General features: G+C 48.2%; 9 protein-coding genes across 9 annotated transcripts; 5 read left to right on the top strand and 4 right to left on the bottom strand.

Annotated features, from left to right (window-relative positions):
* Positions 1–340: 340 nt before the first annotated feature.
* On the bottom strand, positions 341–1,779 carry FPOAC1_000973 (uncharacterized protein; the record flags this gene model as incomplete). The annotated part of the gene is made up of 2 exons (XM_044845581.1): positions 341–1,373; positions 1,421–1,779. The coding sequence occupies 2 exons, from the start codon at positions 1,777–1,779 to the stop codon at positions 341–343; spliced, it is 1,392 nt and encodes a 463-aa protein (XP_044711497.1).
* Positions 1,780–2,158: 379 nt separating this feature from the next.
* Positions 2,159–3,367, top strand: RGT1 (Glucose-responsive transcription factor; the record flags this gene model as incomplete). Its single annotated transcript, XM_044845580.1, has 8 exons — positions 2,159–2,172; positions 2,227–2,316; positions 2,365–2,496; positions 2,546–2,590; positions 2,640–2,812; positions 2,861–2,949; positions 2,997–3,101; positions 3,149–3,367. 8 exons carry the CDS (start codon positions 2,159–2,161, stop codon positions 3,365–3,367), a joined length of 867 nt encoding a protein of 288 aa, XP_044711496.1.
* A 107-nt stretch (positions 3,368–3,474) lies between these two features.
* On the bottom strand, positions 3,475–4,131 carry FPOAC1_000971 (uncharacterized protein; the record flags this gene model as incomplete). The annotated part of the gene is made up of 1 exon (XM_044845579.1): positions 3,475–4,131. The coding sequence occupies one exon, from the start codon at positions 4,129–4,131 to the stop codon at positions 3,475–3,477; it is 657 nt and encodes a 218-aa protein (XP_044711495.1).
* Positions 4,132–5,234: 1,103 nt separating this feature from the next.
* FPOAC1_000970 (uncharacterized protein) lies at positions 5,235–7,720 on the top strand (the record flags this gene model as incomplete). The annotated part of the gene is made up of 2 exons (XM_044845578.1): positions 5,235–6,245; positions 6,293–7,720. 2 exons carry the CDS (start codon positions 5,235–5,237, stop codon positions 7,718–7,720), a joined length of 2,439 nt encoding a protein of 812 aa, XP_044711494.1.
* A 792-nt stretch (positions 7,721–8,512) lies between these two features.
* Positions 8,513–9,696, top strand: FPOAC1_000969 (uncharacterized protein; the record flags this gene model as incomplete). Its single annotated transcript, XM_044845577.1, has 2 exons — positions 8,513–8,880; positions 8,937–9,696. The coding sequence occupies 2 exons, from the start codon at positions 8,513–8,515 to the stop codon at positions 9,694–9,696; spliced, it is 1,128 nt and encodes a 375-aa protein (XP_044711493.1).
* A 911-nt stretch (positions 9,697–10,607) lies between these two features.
* Positions 10,608–14,055, bottom strand: FPOAC1_000968 (uncharacterized protein; the record flags this gene model as incomplete). The annotated part of the gene is made up of 6 exons (XM_044845576.1): positions 10,608–10,708; positions 10,763–13,170; positions 13,225–13,453; positions 13,510–13,603; positions 13,653–13,798; positions 13,875–14,055. 6 exons carry the CDS (start codon positions 14,053–14,055, stop codon positions 10,608–10,610), a joined length of 3,159 nt encoding a protein of 1,052 aa, XP_044711492.1.
* Positions 14,056–17,635: 3,580 nt separating this feature from the next.
* On the top strand, positions 17,636–20,277 carry FPOAC1_000967 (uncharacterized protein; the record flags this gene model as incomplete). Its single annotated transcript, XM_044845575.1, has 4 exons — positions 17,636–17,663; positions 17,736–17,894; positions 17,947–19,887; positions 19,940–20,277. 4 exons carry the CDS (start codon positions 17,636–17,638, stop codon positions 20,275–20,277), a joined length of 2,466 nt encoding a protein of 821 aa, XP_044711491.1.
* Positions 20,278–21,361: 1,084 nt separating this feature from the next.
* FPOAC1_000966 (uncharacterized protein) lies at positions 21,362–21,992 on the top strand (the record flags this gene model as incomplete). Its single annotated transcript, XM_044845574.1, has 3 exons — positions 21,362–21,472; positions 21,525–21,653; positions 21,714–21,992. 3 exons carry the CDS (start codon positions 21,362–21,364, stop codon positions 21,990–21,992), a joined length of 519 nt encoding a protein of 172 aa, XP_044711490.1.
* A 295-nt stretch (positions 21,993–22,287) lies between these two features.
* On the bottom strand, positions 22,288–23,014 carry FPOAC1_000965 (uncharacterized protein; the record flags this gene model as incomplete). Its single annotated transcript, XM_044845573.1, has 2 exons — positions 22,288–22,805; positions 22,870–23,014. The coding sequence occupies 2 exons, from the start codon at positions 23,012–23,014 to the stop codon at positions 22,288–22,290; spliced, it is 663 nt and encodes a 220-aa protein (XP_044711489.1).
* Positions 23,015–23,383: the final 369 nt, after the last annotated feature.

The raw sequence follows: 23,383 nt of genomic DNA, 5'->3' as shown, positions 1-23,383 counted from the left end.
GGTTTTCGGTTTTAAAAGTCTCTAAAATAGTGACTTTTTCCCCTTGCCTCGCAGCCTTAAACTTAATCGTTGGTACTACACAAGTCTCATGATAATCTCCATAGAGGCATTCCTCAATTGTTACACACCAGGCCCGAGCACTATTTTCTATTAATAAGGGAGTTTCAAAATGCATTAAACATTGTTATTACCACGCCACCACTCGTTTTGTTTGATCTGTTTGTTGGGATGAAAATTGTCAACTGCTCTATTAGGAGCTATCCCTATCCTGTGCAGCCTTAGCTCCTAGCAACACATTGCAACAAAGGCCACCTTGTTCTTTGTTAGTAAGTGCAGACGACTAACGTTTCCGCCCTCTTCTGCTGGCCGTGCTTTTCTTGACGGGTGGTTTCTCCTCCAAATCACTTTGACCCTCCCCAGGACTCCTACGTCTCATGGTACCAGTGGATACAGCGATGAATTCATCTTCACTATCACTCTCGCCGAGATTAAACAGAATCGGCATCCGGAAGCTTTCGCCTTCGTCCAGAGTCTTGGATGGATCGACCGTCAAGACGTCCACTTCTTCGTCCTCTGCATCCAGTCGCCGTCTGTGGATTTCTTCTTGCGCGTAAATATCAAACTCGTCCTCCCGCTCGATGTACTCGACATTCTCTTCCACTTCAGCAAAATCCGGTGCCAAAGCCGACCATTTTTGCGGGCTCACCACGGACCATATGTATATACGACCGGTTTCCAAACCACAAGCGGCCAAGAGCGCACGGGTTGGGTGCCACTCTATCACTCCTTGCTCTTCTTTTGGGTCCTTGAGCATGCATACGAGACTACCGTGGTTACGCTCCCAGACGTACAGCTCGTGGTTGTTATACGTCGAGGCTGCTACGTATTCACCAGTAGCACTAAATGTGACATGGTTCCATGATAATCTGTTGACGACATCCTGAAATTTGTGCTCCAATGGTACTTGTAACGTGTCGAGGTCGAGGTTTTCCGCTAGCAAGTTAGGCACGCGGAGTGTGCGAATAATCCTGTCTTGGGAATTAACAAGAAGCTCGCGGCCCGACACTGTCATTCTCATGGTCGTGATGACTCCCGAACATATCTTGTCAGAGTATATAATTTCGTAGGTTTTTGCGTCGACAATATTTAGTTTTCCTTTGTTCGTGCCAGCAAGGATGTGATCTCCAGTTGTGCTCCAGACCGCACAGGTTGTCATCTGTTTGGCGTCTTCCTTTGCTTGCTTCTCGCGTAACGCAGAGTCATCTGTATTCGGTCGCTTCGGTGCGGATGGTAAGATGTGTTTTACATCGACGGGGTTGGTAATGTCAACGAGGACGGGCTGCTCTTCAAAGAGTGCTGCGACGAATTGAAGGCTGGCGCATGTTAGCTGAGCTGTCTAGACTGGTCGCATTTGTCTTACTGATTCCACGGATGGAGCTCAGCCATATATACAGGCGCGCGAAAGCGAACCTCGCGCAGGCGTTTGCCATCTTGGAGGTCCCATAGGATAGCTTTCCACCCTTGGCAGGTTGTGAGAAGATACTGTCCACATCGCGACCAGCTCAGAAATGTGATGCTTTTATTGTGACCTCTCAGTTTTATGGCTACCCCCATAGTATCAAGATCCCACACTACAACTGTTCCATCGACTCGGCCGGATGCTAGGTAATCTCCCTGGCGGTTGAAGCGCAATGTTGTCGCATGTCCCGACCGGATGGTATTCGTGATGTTCTCGGGGTAATCCTGGAGGAGATAATCGTCTGAAAGTAACAGATTCATTTTGACGCAATTATTGAAGAGAGCATTGAAACACTACCATAGATGAAAATGCCGTTATTAAATAAGTGTTTGTGTAGGACTAGAATTTGGCTTCAGCCGTGCTGCTTGGGTGGATGTTGATTGATCTGCAAGGCTGCGATGGCCCCACCTTCACTCCAGGTGTGCAAACAACAAATGTGGCCGATGTACATGCTGTACGGAAATAAGACTCTCCCCATTGTTGGTACTGACCTAGTCTCTCCCCCCACTATGGACGCTCAAGTTGCACTAACATTTCTCTCAAAGCCCCTCTGATTCATAAATATCAGTCAACAACAAAGTGCAGGTTCCGCGCCAGCATCAATTTCACTGCTGGCTTCCCACTGATTAGATCACAAAGATGGCGAACTCCAAGTGAGTTTTAGTAACCACGCGTCGGCTCGTTACATGTATCTAATCGTTTGCAAGATTCGAGTATGTCCGTAATTTCGAGACGACAGATGCTTTAATGCCCAACACATGGATTGTGGTTCGCATCGATGGCAGGGGCTTCACCAAGTAAATACAGCCCCTTCAAACAGTGTGAATTAGACTGACTATGTTGAGAATGTGTGCAAAGTATGCATTTGAGAAGCCAAATGATCGTCGAGCCTTGGACCTCATGAACACCGCTGCCAAAGCAGTTGTGACTGAACTACCAGACATCACTATTGCATATGGCGTCAGTGATGAGTATAGGTTCGTTAGACTAGACATGCAAAAGATGGCTTGTAATAACAAACCCCAGTTTCGTTTTTCACAAAGCATGCACTTTGTTTGAGCGAAGAGCCAGGTACATATCTGATTCCCCTCGACTCAGCCCTCGACTTACCATGTCTCAGTAAACTTGTCAGCACCGTTGTGTCTACCTTCACAGCCAACTACGTATACTCTTGGTCCACTCACTTCCCAGATACTCCTTTGTCTCCTCCGCTGCCGTCATTTGATGGAAGAGCAGTGTGTTACCCCAGTGTGCAAAATCTCCGCGATTACATGAGCTGGCGGCAAGTTGACTGTTAGTATTCCAAAGGGTGCCGAGATGAGTTCGATGCTAACTAGTAAGGTCACATCAACAATCTTTACAACACTAGTTTCTGGTCATTGATTCAAGTCAAGGGCCTTGACAACAAGGAGGCTGAAAGGAGGCTTGCTGTAAGTCGCTAGTGTTTCTAGACCTCAGACATTCTGACACGTTGTAGGGAACATACGCAGCAGACAAGAACGAAATTCTCTTCTCGGAGTGCTCCATAAACTACAACAATGAGCCTGAGATTTACAAGAAGGGTAGCGTCATCTTCCGCGATGTATGTACTCCCATTCTCGTGCCAAGAACGCCCACTGATTCAGACAGTACGAACTCGTTGACCCAAGCTCTCATAATATCACACAAACCATCGACTCCCAGGCAGAGCCGACTCAACAATCCAAGACACAAAAGGAGAAGGACAAGAAGAGTCGCGCAAAGGCTCGCGTGGTTGTTGAGCACGTGGACATTATCAAGGACGATTTCTGGGATCGAAGACCATGGCTTCTTTCAAACAAGCCAGGAAAGATTCCGAAACAGACGTAAAATATACATCTATGGGGTATCATCCAAAAATTCCCATTTAACCTCAACTCCGTGAACATGCTCTCGCTGTATATGCCATTAAAATCCGCTTTTCTCTTCGTCATCCTCTATTTTCCAGCTTCCTTTGCTCTTTGCCTTCTCTTTTCTTCTTTCTTTGCCCGTCGCCTCCGCTTCTCCTCGTCTGCGTCGCTTGATTCGGCTGATGACTTTGACGATTTGGAATATTTCTTTGACTTCTTCAACTCTCGGCGCGCAGCCTTCGCGGCTCTCTTTACTGCACGCTCCTCTTTGCGCTTCTTCTTCTCTTCTTTTCGTACTCTCTTTTCTTCCTTGGTCTCTTTTCGAGGCTTGTCCTTGTCGGATTTACTCGAGTCCTTCTGATCGCTGGAATCCGTATCCGATGACTCTGCGCTTGAGTCATTGAGTTTTAGTCTGTCTATTGTTCCTTCGAGGAACCCGCCTCGGACGAAAGTTGAGTAGACAGAATATTTTCCGAGGTTCTTGTCGATAACGTTGAGCTTGCCGGTTGTGAGAGTCTGTACCACCTTTCCCTTTTTGGAAGTGTCGATGCCTTTAAGTTGCTCGTCGAAAGCATTCATCCACCATTGGTCACTGGTGAAGTGTTGTTTTTGGCCCAGACCTTTGGTATTGTCTTTGCGATTCAAGAGTAGAGGTTTCGCGAGTCCGATCGAGTCGTCGGTCTTGTGGAGGGAGTGGCCGGTACCCCTCCAACCTTGGGAGGATAGCAGCGCATGTGCGTCCATCTCTTTTTTTCTTCTTTTTTTTTATTAAGAGACCCTTCCGGTAATTAGGTTTAGGTCGCCGCGGTCTCAAGTTGGTTGAGCTGAACAAATGCTAAATGTTGAAGAACACGGACGGTTTCAAGAGTTGCGGCTGGGAATTTTTTTAGCGGGGCTGGCTTATCGGACCTCTGATAATCTTATCGGGTCTATACCCATTTTTATGATGCTACCCTGGAGTTAAGTGCCTAAGTGCCTCTTACAATTGATTTGCCTTATATACATTCATCTACATATTAGAGATTGCGTTGTGTTAGTATCTCCGACTTTCTTGTGGTTTCGAACTAACAATTGGGTTTGAAACCACTTAATGATCCTCGTATTCGAGTATACCTCTTTGTTAAAATTGAGTTATTCACATAGCGCCTCATTATTACCCCATCTTCTCTGCCTCGGAATATCTTACTGGTGAGAGATAGAATACATTTTATTGTCTCCCATTACATGACGCATATATATGGTTAGCATAAAGGATACTGATCTTCAAGTGTTTATTAATTCATAGTCCATATGTATAATCACAACTAAAGATAACGCATTCAGTAAGGCCAGGGATATTTCTGGTTCCTGGCCCCTGTCTAGGCCACAACTGTTTTAACATACCTACCTTAATAAATGACATAAAACTCGTGCCTGTAACATTTAGACTGCACTTATTTACTTACTACTCTCATTGTTGCAATCCTATCGACAGTGCTGCACGTGACAGAGGCTCAGCACTTGTCAGCTCCTTCAGCGATTACATCACACGCTGCAACCATCGACCCCCAACAACCAGCGATCCACTTGTACCTTACACCAGGACTTCAGGTCGGCTCAGCTTTAAGCATACGGGTTTCCTCACTTAACACATAACACTGCCTAGAAATCTGCCTTGGTTGAGGTTGAGGCGTTCTTAGGCAGTACACATTCACGGACCAGCTTGAGGATATGCTCCCTCTTGACATCACATATCCATTTCTGTTATAAGACCAGCTGTCCCCACCAGGCAGACTTCCAATAGCTACCATCAACAGCAGCATTGCCATATTATTAGCGATTGTGTCTATAGCAAGCATACCGTCAATATGGCGCCAACATGCTCGGACCCTCGCCAAATCGTTATCACTCTCAACCCCGCACGGCGTCAAGCCCTGTTGAAACTCGTTGATGAGATCACCTCTTACATGATAGATCAACTCCAGGCATCTGACGAAGAGCTTGGCCCTGTTCTTTCGACCCCTCGGGATGAAAGTGGACCTTCGACACCCAGAGATGAAGGCAGATCGTCAACACCAAAGAATGACGACTTCTACAAGCGTGCTCAAGAGCAAGAGCAACAGCCAAATAAGCCATCCGCACAGGCCCTGCGCATCCAAAAGGCCGCCATCAAGCATATGAAGGGATGGAAAAACGAGTTCATGCCGAAACTTGAAGAGATTGTTCGTGTCAAGGATGACTACAAGATTCAAGACGAGAGACGCAAACACCAAGAAGCTGCCGAAAAGAAGAGGCTTGATACACCAGAGGAGGGTGAGAATCTCATCAGTTTCGGGGAAGGAAAGGTCGACAAATCTGCAGATATTGCTTCTCTCCAGTCCTTGTATCACCCGATCCCGACAAGATTGACTACCATCCCCGCTGCTGATAGGCGGGAGGCCGTCTCATGCATCTTGCTGCTCCTTCTGTCTACGGGAAAGTATTCTGCCCATACCCGAGCACTGGCGCTGTACCTTGCTTCATCTCTGGAGCTTCCCCAGACTTTTATCATCAAGGAAGAGATGGAAATTGCAAAGACTCTTTTGGAATCCTCCAAGGACCAAGACAAGCAGCAGGAAGTCATGTCTGCCGAAGCCGAAGCATCTAAACGCCGAGAGGAGAACAAGTTTAGTAGATTCTGGAAAGTAGGCCTCGCATCTGTCGCTGGAGCAGCTGTTATAGGTGTCACCGGAGGGCTGGCAGCTCCGTTAGTTGCAGGCGCCGTTGGTAGCATCCTTGGTGGTGTAGGTCTAGGAGGTGTCGCGAGCTTCCTGGGTATCTTTTGGATGAACGGTGCCCTTGTGGGTGCTTTGTTCGGTGCTTACGGTGGAAAAATGACGGTATGTGACCAAACACTCTCTTGGTTTAGCTGGCTAACACGAACTAGGGTGAAATGATGGATAAATATGCCAAGGAGATTGAAGACTTTTGCTTTATACCTCTCAAGGGAGTATGGGGCGAGATCTTCAACGCTGAACAGGATCAAGCACAAGCACAAGAGCGGCGTCTTAGAGTTACGATTGGAATCAACGGCTGGCTACGCGACGAGGATGATGTAACGAAACCCTGGCGTGTTCTCGGTGACGATTCTGAGGTATTTGCCCTGCGTTACGAAATGAAGTCTCTCATCTCTCTTGGACATGCGCTTCGAACTATGGTCGAATCTTTCGCTTGGAAGAAGGTCAAGATGGAGATATTGAAGCGTACCGTGTTTGCTACACTTCTTGCTGCACTTTGGCCTATTCAGCTGCTCGCCGTCGCATCCAACGTCGACAACCCCTTTGGCCATGCGCATAATCGATCTCGAAAGGCAGGGCAGCTACTTGCTGATGCTCTTATCAACAAGGTCCAAGGAGAGCGCCCTGTAACACTAATTGGATACTCTCTAGGCGCCACAGCGATCCATGCTTGTTTACAGTCTCTTGCCGAGCGGCAAGCCTTCGGTCTTATTGACTCTGTTGTCATCATTGGCGCTCCTGCTCCCTCTGCACCCCCTCACTGGCGTACCCTTCGCACCGTTGTCTCAGGAAAGATTTTCAACGTATACTCGGAGAATGACTTGATACTTGGCTTCGTGTATCGCGCTCATAGCCTCTCCATGGGTGTTTCTGGCTTGCAGAACATCCAAGATGTCGACGGTATTCAGAACCTTGACCTGAGCGACACAGTTAGCGGACATCTTCGATACCCCGATCTTATTGGCGAAATCCTCAACAAGTGCGGTTTTGTTGGCATCAAGGCTACTTCGGAAATTGAAAAGGATGAGCTTATTCTTATGAAGGACCGTCATGCCGAGGGAGAGTTGATTGATTTCGAAGGAAGTGTATTGGAGGGACAAGAAAAGCCTCAGTCACCCAGCCAAGAGCAGATCGAACGGGATCTCCATGGGCTCAACATTTCTCCTCCGGCTCTCGTCTCGCCTTCACAGCCTCCAGGTCAAGAACAGCGACAGAAGGCGTCTGATTCTGAAAATCCACCCCTTCCCCAACGGCCTGTCGCCCAGGATAAAGAAGAAGTACCAGAACTTCCTCGTCGCCCTGTAGCAAGCAAAAAGCAACCAGGAGAAGGAGCTGATGAATCCACGCCACCGTTACCTCGACGCCCTACCGAACCTCAGCATGAAGACAGACCCGCCATTCCTCGCCGACCTGTCGGAGCTGGCCAGGAGCAAAACCCTCCTCTGCCCAGACGACTTGAATCCTCGCACGATACACATCAGCAACGACCCTTGACACCTGATTCGAATGTCACTGATGACGAAGAGTATACTCATATTGCCATGGTCAGCTATGATAGTGACCACAGTACGAAATAAGCTGGAGGAAGTTGTGTCGGAATTGATGGGAATGTATGCGAGCAGAAGTTTAGATGGAACTGTAAGAGCTATAGAGCTAGATATTGAAATTCATACACCCAATTACACATATCAGTGTATTTTAGGACTCCTCTTTGGAGCTGAGGACTTTCTCTTGATATCCACTCTTCAGCTGATCCCTTTCTTATAGATGAAGCCCAAGACATAGATATGTCCCGACCGACAAGAGGCAGAATCACAACAGTAGTTGTAACTCGTAAATATGTCTGAGATCCTTGGGTTTTCACAGTTGTGGTTGATCATCTTATTCTTTTCTTTTGTCAAGTAGTTCAAACTGCCGACTCGTCTGCCTAATATAATGACATGAGTGGCCCACTAGTGCTGAGCTATCCCTGCTAGCCCAGGTCCCAACCACCCACGTCCGGGCAGATCTGGGAAGGGAACTACGGATTGTGACACTGCACCGCGTTCTACTTAACGCGTCGTGCTGTTGAACTACCTAGACTAGCGTTCACTAACCCCTTGGTCTTGCATCACCACTCTACACCAAAATTCTCACGTACCTCCCTCCCTTCTATTCATATTATACCACCGTACGCTTAGTCCACACTGTCTCAATATTTTCCCACAATCTTTCTCAGCTCCAATTGACCTCGAAATCTTACATCAGGCTAATCGCCCATAATTCATCCCGTACGAGCTCTTGTCGCAAGAGTCCCTCCCTCACACCGAGGGCTCAGCGTGCATCTTTCTTCCTCCTCCGTTCACGGTCTCCACCTGCGATCTCTCGCCATGTCAGCGCTCAAACGCAAGGCCGGTGCCTCTGCAGGCAACGACTCGAAAAAGTCCAAAGCAGATGGTAATATCGCTTCCTTTTTTGCTGCAGCACCCAAGCCTGCTGCTGGGACTGCCTCTGCCTCTGCCTCTGCCTCTGCTTCTGCACCAGCCGCCAAGTTTGACAAGACCAAATGGGTGGAGTCTCTAAAGCCAGAGCAGAAAGAGCTTTTGCAGCTCGAAATCGATACCCTTGACGAAAGCTGGTTGGGGCATCTCAAGGATGAACTTGTTTCCAAAGAATTTCTTGACCTGAAACGGTTCATCGACAGGGAGATCACCTCTGGTCGCAAAGTGTTTCCTCCTAGGGATGATATCTACTCATGGTAAGTTTTCAACTTAGCATTGGCAACCTTGGGCATGTCTAATTCTTCTGTTACAGGTCCCGCCATACTCCCTTCAGCAATGTCAAAGTCGTCATCGTTGGCCAAGATCCTTACCACAATGACAACCAAGCTCACGGACTGGCGTTCTCGGTTCGGCCCCCGACTCCCGCGCCACCCTCTCTCAAGAACATGTACATTGCTCTCAAGAAGGACTATCCCACTTTCGAGCCACCGCCAAACCGCGGAGGTCTCCTCACACCCTGGGCAGAACGTGGTGTCCTCATGTTGAACACTTGCCTTACAGTCCGAGCTCACGAGGCCAACTCCCACTCTAACAGAGGTTGGGAAAGGCTTACACAAAAGGTCATCGATATAATTGCCCAGAAAAGGACGAGGGGCGTGGTGTTCATGGCTTGGGGAACACCGGCTGGTAAGCGAGTGCAAAAGATCGACCGCGTCAAGCATCTCGTGCTGCAGAGCGTCCATCCCAGTCCTCTCAGCGCATCCCGTGGTTTCTTCGACTGCAATCATTTCAAGAAGGCCAACGACTGGCTCGTATCGCGATACGGACCCGATGGAGAGATCGACTGGGCGCTGGGACCTGGCTCATCTACCAAGACCCCTGTCAAGGAGTCCGATGCTAACGAGGCCAAGGTGGCTGAGAAGAAGGCCGAGGCTATTGAGAAGTCCAAGCCCGAGGCTGTCAAGAAGGTCGAGGAAGACAAGGAAAACGATGTTGACTTCGACGAGGATGAGGAGGCCTTAGAAGAGGCCCTCAGGTTAGCCGAGGAAGAGGAGAAAGAAAAGAAAAAGTAAGACTGTGCGTGGCATGGCATCTTTTAGGTTTTTAATACTGGCGTGTACGTATTATGACGGCGTTCAACACTGAGGATATAATGGAACTGGACATGAAAATGTAAGGTATGAAGGGATAGGTATACGGGTAAAGTTTTTCTAGCCAGGGTTCGCAGGAGGATCAGCCTCGGGGGTCTATGTACATGTGTCATAGTATAACGAGTCTCGACAACGAACATAAAAACGGCTATGAAATTGATCTAACATTGTTGAATTTCTCATCTTGACGCTTCTTTTGCTACAAGCTAGCTACCCTTACACATGACATTGATCGAAATATATACAAAAGCCTATCTGCACACACTTTAGGGACTCGTATGTGGCGCCTCAACAAATTCAATATCGAATGAATACAGACTCGTCACATGAATGTGTTATGAATGTGTTTGTATGGCAGGATTAATTCAATTGAATGCCTGACGAAGATCAAGAAGATTATGTTTACATCGATCGTTGAAAATGATTGCCCAAAGCAGATATAGGTAAAAGAGGAATGTCGGAAAAGTTGGGCCTGAAAAAACATATAATTAATTACAGGATTTGATGGCCCTTGAAAGGATACAATCAGTCTTCTTAACCTCACTCCTATTCTCCTGTAACTGTCAAGATTCGCACTGCCTTTCTCTTGCTGCAACCTCTAGTGGTATCATATATCAAGCAAAGGAAAAGAAAAAGAAGAAAAATGGGATATCAAACAACACAAGAGGAAATGAAGAAACAAATCAGCGTCGGCTGGTATTAGGCATGTGCAAGGCTTGCGAAATGTGTCTCGTAGATGTGTCACGTCGTCGCACGGCGTCATGCAGGACCAAGTTCGTTCGCCGGAGAATCAATCGAGGCCATGCTATAACCCAAAATAGACATTGGGTCGTTTAGTAACGAGGACCGGGGGCTTGAGGTCCATTTGAGCCCTCCATGTTGTTCGTCAACTCGGCTACACGAGCCTTGATACGGGCAACACGAGATTCAATGGCTGGTATATGTGTTAGTTTTCCTGTTTCGGTTCAAAGATTCTGCGCTGACTTACTCTCTTCTCCGCTGGTATCATCATCACCATCTCCAGTTCTGTTGCTGTGGCTGTAGCCTGGTCGCAATTGCTCATCAGGGCGTCCAGCAGCTCTCTCGGCAGCGTTCTTTCGGATCTGGGCCCATCGATCCTGAACACCTGGGCCTGCACTGTGGCTCAGTTTCTCCTCAGCCTGAGATGGACCTCCAATCTGAGGAGAGTGGCGAGGTGATCGTGGAATAGGGGGAGGCGTGGCATCGTTCTCGTCGTCAGAGTCGGGTGCGAAGGCTGGCTGGTCTTGAAGGGGACCCTGGTTGAAATGAGGGACCGAGTTCTGAGCAGGTGAGTTCTTAGCACCAATGGGAATTTGTGACTGGTCCATGATAGGCTCAACGATTTCAGGGTTCTTCTGAGGTGTATCAACACGCTGGACAGGCTCCTCCATAGGAGTCACAAACTCAGCGGCGGGTGTAGGGGTAGGAATGTCAGCCTCATCAGGCTGGGGGACGGGAACACGCTGGATAGGAGCCGCGGGTTCTGGTGTGTCTGCTGGTGTAGGAGCCTGCTGGGCCGGTTCTGGTGTCGCTTGGTTTTGGCGAAGGAAGGCATGAACATTGGTAGCAGCATCCTCAGGCACCTTGGAGCTTCTGTTCTTACGGAAGAGCTTGCGGAAACCACGGTTGTCCTTTTCTGTTTTTTGAAGTTTCTTCTTCTTCTTGTTCTCAGGGCTTGATGGAGTGGGCGAGACCATGTCTTCACGAGAAACATCATGAGCGGGTTCATCGTCTTTAGGAGGTGGTACAGGGCTAAGAGGGCTGACAGGCCGTGTTGGTTCAGGCGCAGACTCTTGCACAGGCTCCAAGACGTCTTCACGGGTAGGCTCTTGGGCAAGGACTGGGGCTGGTGCCTGTACAGGCTCTGATACAGGTTGTTCCGATCGGGCTTCAATGGGATGCTCCGGCTGGGGTACTGGTTTCCTAACCATTTCGCTGGAGGCATGGGAGAAGGTAGGGGAGGTGATAGGCGACACCACGTCCTTAACGGGCACCTGAGGGGGCTGTTCCTGGTTCTGTGTGCCAGCGTTGGAAACATCGTCGATCATACTCCGGGAAGAAATTGGCGACATCATATTTCCACGACCCGCATTGTTGTTGGCCAAATAGAAATCCTTAATCGTTCCTTTGTCGTATTTAGACACCCACTTCAATGCCGACGAAGCCTCGCCGATGATGGTGGGCTGAAGGGTTAGAACACTGTTAGTCTTTTCCGCCATCAGCTCAGCATCTGTTCGGCCGCGGCGCTGGTACAATGGTTGAGAGGCCAATTTCTTTTCCTGTTGCTCTTGAGCACGCAGCTGAGCAGCCTTGGCCTGAATTCGTGCATGGGTGTCGGGGCCAATACTAGCCTTGCTGGCGCCCTGGCCGATGTTGTCAACTGATTTGTTGGCCGTCGACTTTCGTCGATTGAGCCCCTTTCCACGCTTAGTCCAGCTGAAGAAACCCTTCTTCTCTGCAATGTAGGCACCTTCCTGGGGCTCTGGTGCAGCACCAGCCACCATTTCCTCCATTACCAGCCAACGGCCAGTGCTGATCTTGGTCTCAATAACAGCGCATCGACCAAAGGCCGACTTACGCTCCGCAGTTTCTTCGGGGGCAAGACTAGCCATCCAAACCCACCAGAACGAATCGTCGAGTGAGAGTGTTGCAATGCTCGCAAGCTCACCAGGCTCGAGGGAGTGGTCGTGCTCAAGTCGAGGTCGATGGGACTGCGAACTGTGTTGTCTTTGTGTTTCAAGGGGAGGCAGAACTTTGTCGGGGGGGAGAAGCAAGTTTTGCCGTGTACCCTGGTTCTCATCGACAAAACCCGAAGAGAGGAAATCAGCCCACGATGGTGTTGTCGGTCGGTCCAGTCCATTGCCTGAGGCAGGTGTTCTTCGCAGAGCTGGCGGCTGCCGTTTGTAGGCCAAGGCGCTATCGTCGTCGTCGTCGTCCTCATCCAGGGTAGAAGAAAAGCCGATATCTTCAAATCTAGACCAGGATGCATCCCGTAAGCTTGTCGAATGCTTGGAGCTTGAAGCCTGGGACTGATTCGCACCAGCAATGGCCTTAAGAACACGGCGACATTCGTCCGTCAAAGCCTGCACGGGGTCGTCAAATTCAGAGAATTCTCGCAGCGCGCGGTCTTCATCACGATATTGGAAGTGGTTGGCTCTTCGCAGGAGAGCAAAAGGGGTTGGCGATACAGTATCGACGATCATGACAACCTTGTATGTCGTTGTCATCATAAGTGAGGGTCGCTGAGGAGGATACTCGGTTTCTTGGAGAAGCTTCTGGAGGGATCGGGGCAGCATAGTGATACCAGTGACGTTTTGTTCGGGCGAGAGCGATCTTAAGAAAGCGAAGAACATATGGCTTGTCGCATCGGCAGCACTGGTTCCTGGTTAGCAACTGAAGACATAGGTAGTAAAATTGGGAACCACTTACCGAAGCCAGGCTTCGTATCCTCCTTCGAATCCCTTTTTGGTATCTTTTTGCTCAAATGTCCACCATGCAGCCATTCGCGAAAGCTTTCGTCCACCAAGACCGTTGGACTTTCCGTGGGCCGCAACAGCGGCTAGAAGATCGAAGAAATCGAAAATAATGCGTTGACGGGCACCGTTTTCGACACTAATAGGAATGAAGGTCTTGAAAGAGTCTCGGGCCATGTTTGAGTCTACTGCAAGTCAGCGTATATCCAGTATGTGATTGCAGTTGTAAATGGACACATACCAAATTCTCCCACCTTGAAAAGTTCATATGCATCCCAGCCAACAATACCTCCTTGAAGGCGACTCCAGCACCATTTTGCTACACCAGAAACCACCTATCTCAAAGTCAGTCGCCGCAAAGCCCCTTCTATACATGTCACTGACCATGGGTTCCGTCATGCGCAGTTCCTGGGACAATTGTTCTCCTCGCAAGCTGGCATGTGACTCGAAGAAATGTCGAATGAATGAGCGCACCGCACTGGGATCGGAGGTCGGGCGGTATGGCAGCAAGAGGAATGGGTGGTCAAGGCCTATAGTAGGACATTGCAATCAGCATGTCGTGTACACAAGAATACATCCGGACAATTTATGTGACAAATGGCATACCTCGTGCTTTAAGCTCATCCGTACAACACCGGATCAGCTCGTGAACCTCTTCGGGCTCAACATATGTACGTGTCCAAGCATCTGTCCACTGTGGTTTTGTTGGTTGTTGCTCAAGATCGTTTGCGCCTTTCTTCTTGGATTTGCCATCTTTGCCTTTGAGGCGAGAAAAAAGACCTGCCATAATGGGCGATGGCTAGAAAAAGAGTATTTGAAATCGAGGGGTCAAAAGTTATCGTAGCGAAATATCATGTACGGTGAGTAGGAAAAGCAACGTCGAGTCGATTCGGGGTATCTTGAATAGGGGGCAGTAATCTTCGAGAAAACGGTTTAGAAGACGCCTAGGTAGGTGGTGTTTTAATAATTTCCCGGATCTGCAAACAGCGAGATTTCCTTTTGTTGGAAATTAGCGGATCGAGAGAGAAGAAAGATCTAAAGTCCCTGTTTGAAAAGCAATCCATCAGCATAAGAATGATGACGCTGTCGTTTATTGGAAATTCAGCATGCGAGACAATGCGAGACGTGTAAGTCGGGAAGGTGGGCATCGGGCAGTTTTGATGCGCACCTGCGGCAGGTGAGCCAGAGTGGGTTGGGCGATTGGACTGGGCATATGGGCACAGTCACTTATAGGTCAGGGAGTCCAGGGGACTCTTTCCCCTCAGCAGATATTGGGTTGGTGGTGAACTCTGCAAAGCCATCTCAAACTTACTATGCATCGAAGATAGGTCAAGTGAAGAAGAGAAGAGAAGAGGTGACAAGAAAATGGAGGGGCTCAAAAACCGGGGGGTCAAAAGAGACGAGATGAAAATAGAATGTAGAAAGAAAGGTAGAATAGAATTATAGAAAGAGGAAAAAATGTAGGTGAGTGGGAGAGTGAGTCTCCATATGAGAAGACAAGCAATGAGAGGGTGACAGTGGGAATGGAGGACACGCTTTCAGGGGCGACGGGGATGCGCGACCAGGTTCATCTTTCGTCCAGTATTGGATGCGGTACGTATCAGCTAAAATAAAATAAAAAAGAAGAAAAGCACTAACTAATGTGTACCTAAGATTGGGAATTGGGCTTCTTTCTAGCTGGGCCAGGCTGGACCAGGCCTGGGGCGGAGTGATAATTACATTATGTATCCAGACCAGAGCTTGAAGCGACATGGGCCAAGACGAGTCGATTTAGGAGGTGCATAGTAGCAGGTGAGATAAGATAGGTACCAAGGTGGACAAAGTAACCATGAACATGAGACATGTGTATATTCCCTCTAGATCTTGTTCGCTCGGCTCGTTATCTAAGTCAAGTCTTCGACTCCAACCCCTCCATTGTCACAACGGCAATGCTGTACGACACGATGGCTTCAGGGACAGGAGTCTGTGCTCCGTAGACTTTGTCTGCTATGCATGAGGCTGAGAATCATGATGCACAACTCCACACCAGTCACAGACGCACAGATGAGCAAACCCTCTCAAAGGGTCCCTCAAGAAGAAATGATGAGAGTCACAGAAAGAAACACACCAGAGATGACCATTGGATCAGCTGGCACTAGCAGACGGGATTGAGCCGTTGTACAGGGTCATGGCTTTATTAGACAAGTGGAGCTTAACGTTCCTTAAAGTTCTGGTTTTTAATTACATTTCAGTAGACGGGCTGGCCGTGTGATTAATTATTGGGTGGCCTCACAGGCACCGACAACAAGTGATGTTGCTCTCAATTTGTTCTGCAGAGTTGATCAATGGCTTGCAGAACTCTCAGATACGAGTTGCATTCATACCCATTAATTATGCAGACAATAGCTAGACGACAATCTCTGAGCAAGGTTGAATTACGGAAATGAGATCCAACCCAGTGGAGGTGAACTAAGCTTCATCCACCAGGACCCAACTCGGGACGACAAACAGGGGTAATTACCGCCAAAGCCCCTCCAAGTGCACCATCTTGGCACCGTGGTTGGACGCCAAATTATGATGGGTGTTTTAGCTCGCCATCATGATCTAAAGTCTTCAAGACATCGGCCCCAATACTGCACACTACGGTTTAAACATCCACTCAGTCATCGAAAGGGCTTGACGCCAATGTTTCGCAATTCGTGTCTCTAGATCTACAGCACTGAAATCAAGAACCTAAAGCCTGCCAGAAGCAAAAGACTATAGCCACAGCTGTCCAGCAGATCCCCCTGTCAATATCACACTTTCTATTGAGCAATCTTCAGCCTACCAACAACATGCTCCACGTCACGGCGGCGATTCCTGTCCATTCTTTCAGCCTTTCTCACCCCCGCCTTCAGCCGATTGAGTTGCTTTTTTGCGCTCCAACTCGTAGTTGAGTTGATCCCATTCATCGGTTGTTCCGTGCCTCCCAGGGACCATCCGCTTAAACTACACACGCCAGATCCTGAATGACCAACATGAAACTATCTGGGCCCTGAACTGTCCAAATTTAGTTACTCATCCTGTTCATCCGCGTTGGTTGCTGCAACTGCTGTCCAATCGTTGTATCTTGTACCGATAGCTCGGGCGTCTTGGGTGTGAGTTGGCATGGACAGCGCATCTTTATCCCACCCTCTCGCAGCAAAGTCCCTATACGTCCAGAGCCTTCTATGAGTGGTTGCCTTCAAACTGCATCTTCAGATATTTTCAGATCAGCCTGGTGAGTTGGCAATGGGCTTCCCTTCGAGGTTGATGACGCAAAATGTGAGGCGAACCGGTAAGATATATATTGATGTTAGGAGGCAGAGTTGCAAACGTGAGGCTATATTATTGACTATCTGCTTGCCTATACCAATGATAGACTAGAGGGTACGTAAGATCAAACGGGTATTGCGTTGATCTTCTAGAATAATTGAGAGAAAGCGAGGCACACCGTCTCAGTTATATATCCATATCCTTGTTGATTCAAGTCCCTGAATGGATAACAATGCAAAGCATGAGTGTGTGCAGGGGCTGTTTCCGCTACCCGGGATCCTCAACAAGTCGCCTTACAATCAACCCTTTTAGAGTCCATGTCTCGGGATCTTATCTACCGAATTCCACTTCATGATCTTCATGATATTTGGATTTTACAAGACAAACATATACTTCTATGTGATGACGGAAACCCAATAACGCTATTAAATAACTGCCAATCTATTGCCAAACCAAACCCTGTATAAATATTGACCTATGCCATCTTGTGTATTTTAGATGTCGGAACTCAATGCAAGCGAAAACATAGTTAACACAAGTTGTTTCTTTTCGAGACGACCATTAGTATTTTGTACTTTACTGTACGACAGGGCTTTGTACTTATTATCGGATACCATCTAAGATGTTTGTCTGATTTTTCCTATTCACCTATGTAGGTAGGTAGTGATGGTTGCTTTCATAATTATATAGCGAAACTTTGACGAGAGATTTAATTGCTATAAAACCTTTCAACACGCGCAATCAGCAGTCTTGAAGAAGCAATTCAAGTCAACCCTAGGGCTATGATCGGAATACAACATCGTTGATTTGGACCCTTACAGGTACGACGGCTAGACGCATGCCACCGTTGGTTGTTGTATATTGGTCTCTGTTCCTGATTAGAGAATGCTGACTCAGCCAACTGAGCTTATGAGCGCCTTCCCCCCTTAGGTTAGTCCATGAGATCCAGACAGCATTACCTCATTCGAGCTTCAACTCAACTGGACAGCTGGTAACTCTACGACAGCTGATTCGCATCTACATACTACTCTGTAGTATACCCAGCCATGCTCTACATCAAAATTGAATTATTAGGCACGTAGCAGCTGCCAAGGATGCGACAATCATTACTTTGGGCCCTCCGTTAGTTCACAACCTTGTATCTATACGGTACACGCGACAGCTGGCAACTTAGCTTACTGACCTGTTTATTAGTGCTCTGGCAGGCGACCCCCGGGCTCAGTACAAACGTTAAACACTATCACGAAACATATCATGATCAGGACACCCAAGAAGTTGGACAGAATCAACACATTGCTTCCCCCAAGAGCGATGTAGTGGTTGACCAAAACCTACATACTGGCCCACAGCACGGTACGAGAACTCCTACGACCGACGGAAGCGCAAAGACACTAATAATCTACAGGGGCAGAGTTGGTCGATGCTGCGAGAATAGAGCTTTCTAAAGCTCCTCAGCCTTTGCATCAACGAAAGCGAAGGCCACCAGGTCTTGTAGGAACTGTCTTGCGTTACATTCTAAAGGCCATTCCATCTAGCCCTGCAACCGCCCCATCGCAATCGCAAGAGACCACTGTTGACGGTGCCCTATCCAGAGCAGTCGAGCTCCTCGAGAAAGCTGCGCAACAGAACAACTCCGATGCCCTTTATCTTCTTGCCGAGATCAATTTCTTTGGAAACTACAGCCATCCAAGAAACCTCGAGGTGGCCTTTAACAACTACCACCAACTTGCAAGTGTTTATGGGAATACGACGGCCCAGTACATGCTCGGAGTCTATTACTCTACAGGACTTGGTCATGTGGTAGATCGCGACCAAGCCAAAGCGCTTCTGTACTACACCTTCGCTGCCATTCGTGGCGATGCTCGTGCAGAAATGGCAACCGGATTTAGACATCATGCTGGCATCGGAACAACTAAAAACTGTGAGGCAGCAGTGAAATACTATAAGAGTGTTGCAGACAAAGCAATCACTTGGTATCGGTCGGGACCTCCTGGTGGTCGATCTTGGGTTCACCAGTCATGGCGAATCTCTGACAACGACGGAGGTATCTATGGTGAAGGTGCAAGTGCATCTAGCTCCGGTATGAATGCTTTCAAACCCAGCCCCGGATCCGATGCAAATGCTGCCATAGATGATGTGATTGAATATTTGGATTTGATGTCCCAGAAGGGCGACTCCAAAGCTTCGTACAATCTAGGTCGCATATACTACGACGGCCAGCATGGCTTGGAGCGAGACGTTGACCTTGCCCGCAAATACTTTATCCTGGTGGCATCTCGCTACTGGAGGAAGGACGGACGTCTTCATGAGAACCCCAAAGCCGGTATCGAAAAGATTGCAGGGAAGGCCGCTGGATATATTGGTCGTATGTTTTTGAGGGGGGATGGCGTTGTTCAGAACTTTGAAAAGGCAAAACTGTGGTTTGATCGCGGCGTTGTTCATAATGATGCCCAGTCTCAACATGGCCTTGGTCTGATGATGCTTCACGGCTACGGAATGAAGGAAAATGTGAAGAAAGCTATGGATCTGTTCAAGTCTTCTGCTGATCAGGACTACGCCCCAGCCCTGGTACAGATGGGGCAGCTTTACCTCGACCAAGGTGGTCAAGAGGACGTCAGGATCGCCAATAATTACTTCGAACTTGCTGGACGACACGGCAACATCGAGGCACACTACTATGTTGCCGAGATGATCCATCACGGTGTTGGAAGAGAGAAGCTCTGTGGTGCTTCGCTGACGTACTACAAGAGTGTTGCCGAGAAGGCAGAGCCACTGGTGTCCTCGTGGGGTGATGCTAATGACGCTTATGAGGCCGGTGATTACGAACTTGCATTCCTCGAGTACCTCTTGGCCGCCGAGCAAGGTTATGAAAAGGCGCAAACCAACGTGGCTTACATGTTGGACTCGGTTCAAAACAGAATCTCGTTATCGTCGCTGATTGGAAAGCCTCAGGAGAAAAGCAAACTCCTTCAGAACCCTACTCTGGCTCTCGTATACTGGACTCGATCATCAAGGCAGTCCAACGTTGATGCTTTGGTCAAGATGGGAGACTACTACTACCATGGTATTGGTGCCGAAGAGGATATTTCAAAGGCTGTCCAATGTTACACTGGAGCGTCTGATTACTCACAAAGTGCGCAAGCACTGTTCAACCTCGGATGGATGCACGAGAATGGCATCGGTTTGGTTCAAGATTTCCATCTGGCCAAGAGATACTATGATCATGCCTTGGAGGTGAACGAGGAGGCATACTTACCAGTAACTCTAAGCCTTTTGAAGCTTCGTCTTAGAAGTGCTTGGAACACCTTGACACATGGACCTATCCACTCCATTCAGGACGAGCCCAGTAAGTCATTCACGGCATTTGCGCCTTGCTCATATACTGACGACATAATCAGAACCCAAGAAGGACAGATCGTTTTCGGAGTGGGTCGCAAACTTCTTGCAGAACGAGGGTCAGGTCTTTGACGAAGAATATTACAATGGCGGTGACTTATACGACGGTGCTATAGGGGACGGGCAGGACACTGATGATGATGGTGTTGTGGAAAGCATTCTGATCATTGGTATCACCTTTTCACTTGTCTTCCTTCTATGGTGGCGACAGCGACTTCAACAGGCCCACCAGCAAGCAGAAGACGCTCGAAGAAGAGAGCAGGGTCTTCCTCCCAACCCACGACCCGAGGCACAAGGTGCTGAGTTTGGATGGGGGGCCGCCGGGGGGGTAGTTTTATAGATATCGACACTGGCGGGTATTTGTTTATCTTATTGATAGCATAGGAGCGAAGACGGCCTAGCTCAGCTGTTGGTTCTATAACTGGATACCTTTTATTGACCTATTGAGTGTATAAAACTATATCTACCTAGATAGATCAGTAGTAGGTGTGCAATTGGGATATATATCAATTGAGACTCTCAGAGAACGAAGAACAATAATTAAATGTCCAAGGTAGATAGTGAAGTTTAGCAGTATTTGGTCTCTGAATCCAATAACTTTAAGGTTGGATAAACATGCATCATCGCCCTATACTACTGTATATGTGCTGAATATAGTATGTTCTGAATCGATTTAGATAGTATCGTATGAACTCTATATTATGCTTATCCTACGTTCCAATGCTCCATTCTGTATCACAATCTGAAAGTACCAAGTTAACTTCAAGAAAACATCTAGAAGTAAGCTGTGGCGTCTGTTTTCTCGAAAGACCCTTCTCCTAACGAAGTAAAGATAAACTCGTAACAGACAAAGAGGGTGTTGTTGTATGTCGGCTCAGTGGCTTGTCTTAGGCTGGTAGCCGCTGGACGTGACACAACCCTGCCACTCCTGGCGTGTGAAACGAGGGTAACGTAACCTGCTGCAGAGATCGTCGCGCAGCATAAAGGCAGTTGCCCCCTCTCTGGCCTTTGTGCACTTGGTTTATGCGCTTGCGTGAAGGGGAAACTGAAAGGGAACGAAATGCTATTTATATGTAACGGCTCTTGCATCTGATCTGAACAAAGACCCTTCTTTTTCGTTGAATCTCTCATCATACTTACTTATCTACCTACCTATCATATCCTATTACACTTTCCTTGGTGCTTTCTGTTTTTCTGACATTTTACCTTCTTTTCCGCTGGGGGCCATTCCTTCTCGCTGACGCTGATAATCACCATTCATCCCTGCATTCGAGAAGTTGTTTACGCATTTCAGGGTACCTTGGCAACTCCACTCAGCAACCCGAATTCACCTACACCTCTTCCTCAGTCCATCCATCTTAACAACAACAACAACAACAACATTGGCTCTTATTTTTTGAGAGTTCGACTCACTCGTCGCCAATATGGCAACTTTCGCGAGACAAGCGCTGGCGCGCAGAGACGAAAATGAGGACAGTTACCAGTGGGACTCTACAAACAGCGACGACGACGATATCTATTGGTGGTACAGTAGGGTAAGGATTGATCACGCATCTCACGGAAACCTCGGGACTAACTAAGTTATAGGAAGGGTACATTGTCAAATGGACTATCCTCGGCGTCATTGTTCTTCTATTCACACTTTGGATCGTTGGAGGATACTGGCATGCAAAGAAAAGGATTCAAAAGGGTTTGCGACCGTTGGCATATCACCGAGTAAGTTGTACATGTAATGCGCCGTTCTCTCGCCAGCCGATTTTCTGACAACCTTGCTAGTGTTTCGTTAGTAGGAGCATGATGGCTCAGGTTGATCCCCGATACGCCTATCCACCGAACACATACTACTACGCTCCACCAAATGGTTATCATGGCCAGCCTGGCGGATATGCCATGCACAACATGCCTCCTCCGCCAGTCTACGACCCGTCACGACCGCCCATGTACGATGAACCCCCCAACGGTGCCAAGATCGATCCGTCGCAAGGGCAGCAGAGACGTGAGGATGGACCGGCAGACTATTATGCGCCTCCTGCTGGGCCTCCGCCTCCACGATGAACGAAGTTAATAGTGCTGGAAAGGGCTGAGTAGAGATGATTACATGCATAGGTAGGAGGTCAATTACTGGATTCAAACACTTATATGACAGTCGCTGAGCGACTCGTGGGAAAGAAAGCATCAAATTGAAACTCTTATCGAGATAAGCTATCTTACAGCATAGAAATACAAGTCATTGCATGAGTCTGGCATTCGCTATAAAATGTGCCGATTTCTGCTTGCTAATTCGACAATGGCCAAACTCCAATCGCCTTGGGTATATACTTATGTTCTGTTATATCGGTTCACTATTCGTCTAGTCCAAATCCATTGCGTCTGGGTCGTCTGTGCCTGTCATCATATCGCTACTCACGGTATTGCATTGTGTCGCTGGAGTGTCTGTCTTCCCCTCTCTTTCTAAACGTTGCTGCTCCCTTGTGCGTTGCCTCGACTCGATAATGGCTTTGCGAACACTATCCTTATCCTCGGGAACCGTTAAGGATTTTGGATCGCTATAGAGAACGACCTGCATGCCAGCCAGCTCACCATCGCTGTTGGCTAACACAGATGGGGGGATGCGGTTTGCGCGCAAGTGCTTTTCAATGTCGGGAAGGAAGACAAGTTTGCCGGGGTCATCGGTTTCACTATCGGAAGAGAGTTCGTCGTCGATGTTGTAAATGTATACTTTGTGTTTCGAATCATCTAATTGCATTGTTTCGTCGGGGGTTGGTAGGTCCGTGGGGACATTGGTAGCATGAGACACAGATGTAGGAATGGGAGATACTGAAGCTGTTGGTTCTTCGACAGGGACATAGAGCTTGTTACCGCCCTTCTCTATAAGCACGACATGTATTAGTGATTGATCCAGGATGGTGGGTTTTGGAACGAAAATGCGTACCAAGATTGAGCAGACTCAAGCGCTTGGAAAGTCGTTCATTATCCTGAGTGTCCGCCTTTCTTTTTCGCCGTAATCGTTTCGACTTATCGACGGTCTCGGCAACCGTCGCAACAGCCGGGACGGAGGATGAGGGGGACTGTAGCATGATTGCGACCCAGTGTAGTGGTCAATTCCACAGTCCTAACTGGAAAGGTGAACTTTTAATCCTTCAACACCTGTCAAACGTCGAATCAACGACTCGAGAGGGATACAGGCGACACGGTCACGCGTAGTCAGGATGAACTTTGTCAGAATCGACTTTGCGTAACGTGTTCCTTTTCTTTGGAGATTGATAGGTACAGGCTCAAGACGTTGTGTTTCGTTGCGATTCCATGCGATGTGGGCGTGTATCAATCGCGGGAGTCCAGTCAGCTTGACTGCTACTAGGGGTGGGAATTGGAGATTCAGTGGTTGCGATAGCGGCTACGGGTGTTGGAGTCGGCGCTGTTTGCCCCAGAGCTTGAGGTTCAGTTGC

The sequence above is a fragment of the Fusarium poae genome, chromosome 1 (genome assembly GCF_019609905.1).
Source record: "Fusarium poae strain DAOMC 252244 chromosome 1, whole genome shotgun sequence".
Classification (NCBI taxonomy): domain Eukaryota; kingdom Fungi; phylum Ascomycota; class Sordariomycetes; order Hypocreales; family Nectriaceae; genus Fusarium; species Fusarium poae.
This window is presented reverse-complemented; position numbering and strand designations above follow the sequence as displayed.